General features: G+C 51.6%; 1 protein-coding gene across 1 annotated transcript in view; it reads left to right on the top strand.

Annotated features, from left to right (window-relative positions):
• The first annotated feature begins 149 nt into the window (after nucleotides 1-149).
• LOC119593494 overlaps nucleotides 150-411 on the top strand; it is a 3,354-nt gene continuing 3,092 nt past the window's right edge. Inside the window, exon 1 of the mRNA XM_037942443.1 lies at nucleotides 150-305. Within this exon, the coding sequence (XP_037798371.1) occupies nucleotides 254-305 (52 nt within the window). The 5' untranslated portion in view covers nucleotides 150-253. The remainder of the gene's footprint in view (nucleotides 306-411) is intronic.

Below are 411 nucleotides of genomic sequence, written 5' to 3'. Positions count from 1 at the left end.
GAGACAAATATGTACTGAAAACGTACATATGGATTTACCCAGCCCGAACAGGCCTCTGTATTCCCACGGTGCCAGGAAACGGAGTCGGCACCGCGCGTGGCAGCTTTCCCATTCTATCAGGCCACGCTATCGATTTTTTCACTCTTCTCAACTTTTTTCTTCGCCGTTTCCTCACTGTAAGCAGGAAGCGAGCGGTGCCCGTCCATGGTATAAGAGTGCCCCGGCGCCCGAGGGGTCAACTCAAAATCGCATCATGAAGGTTCTCGCTCTCCTTGCTCTGTGCGTCGGCGCCGCCCTCGGGAAGGGTGAGTTTGGAAGGGCGTCGTGTTGATAAGGAAATTGAAATGTATTGGGTTGCTGAGAGATTCGTGCTGATATCTTGGGGCGTAATGTGTCTATTTGTTTAAGTGA

This window comes from Penaeus monodon, chromosome 32 (assembly GCF_015228065.2).
Source record: "Penaeus monodon isolate SGIC_2016 chromosome 32, NSTDA_Pmon_1, whole genome shotgun sequence".
Classification (NCBI taxonomy): domain Eukaryota; kingdom Metazoa; phylum Arthropoda; class Malacostraca; order Decapoda; family Penaeidae; genus Penaeus; species Penaeus monodon.
Note: the sequence above shows the minus strand (reverse complement) of the source record. Positions and strands in the feature narration are given on the sequence as shown.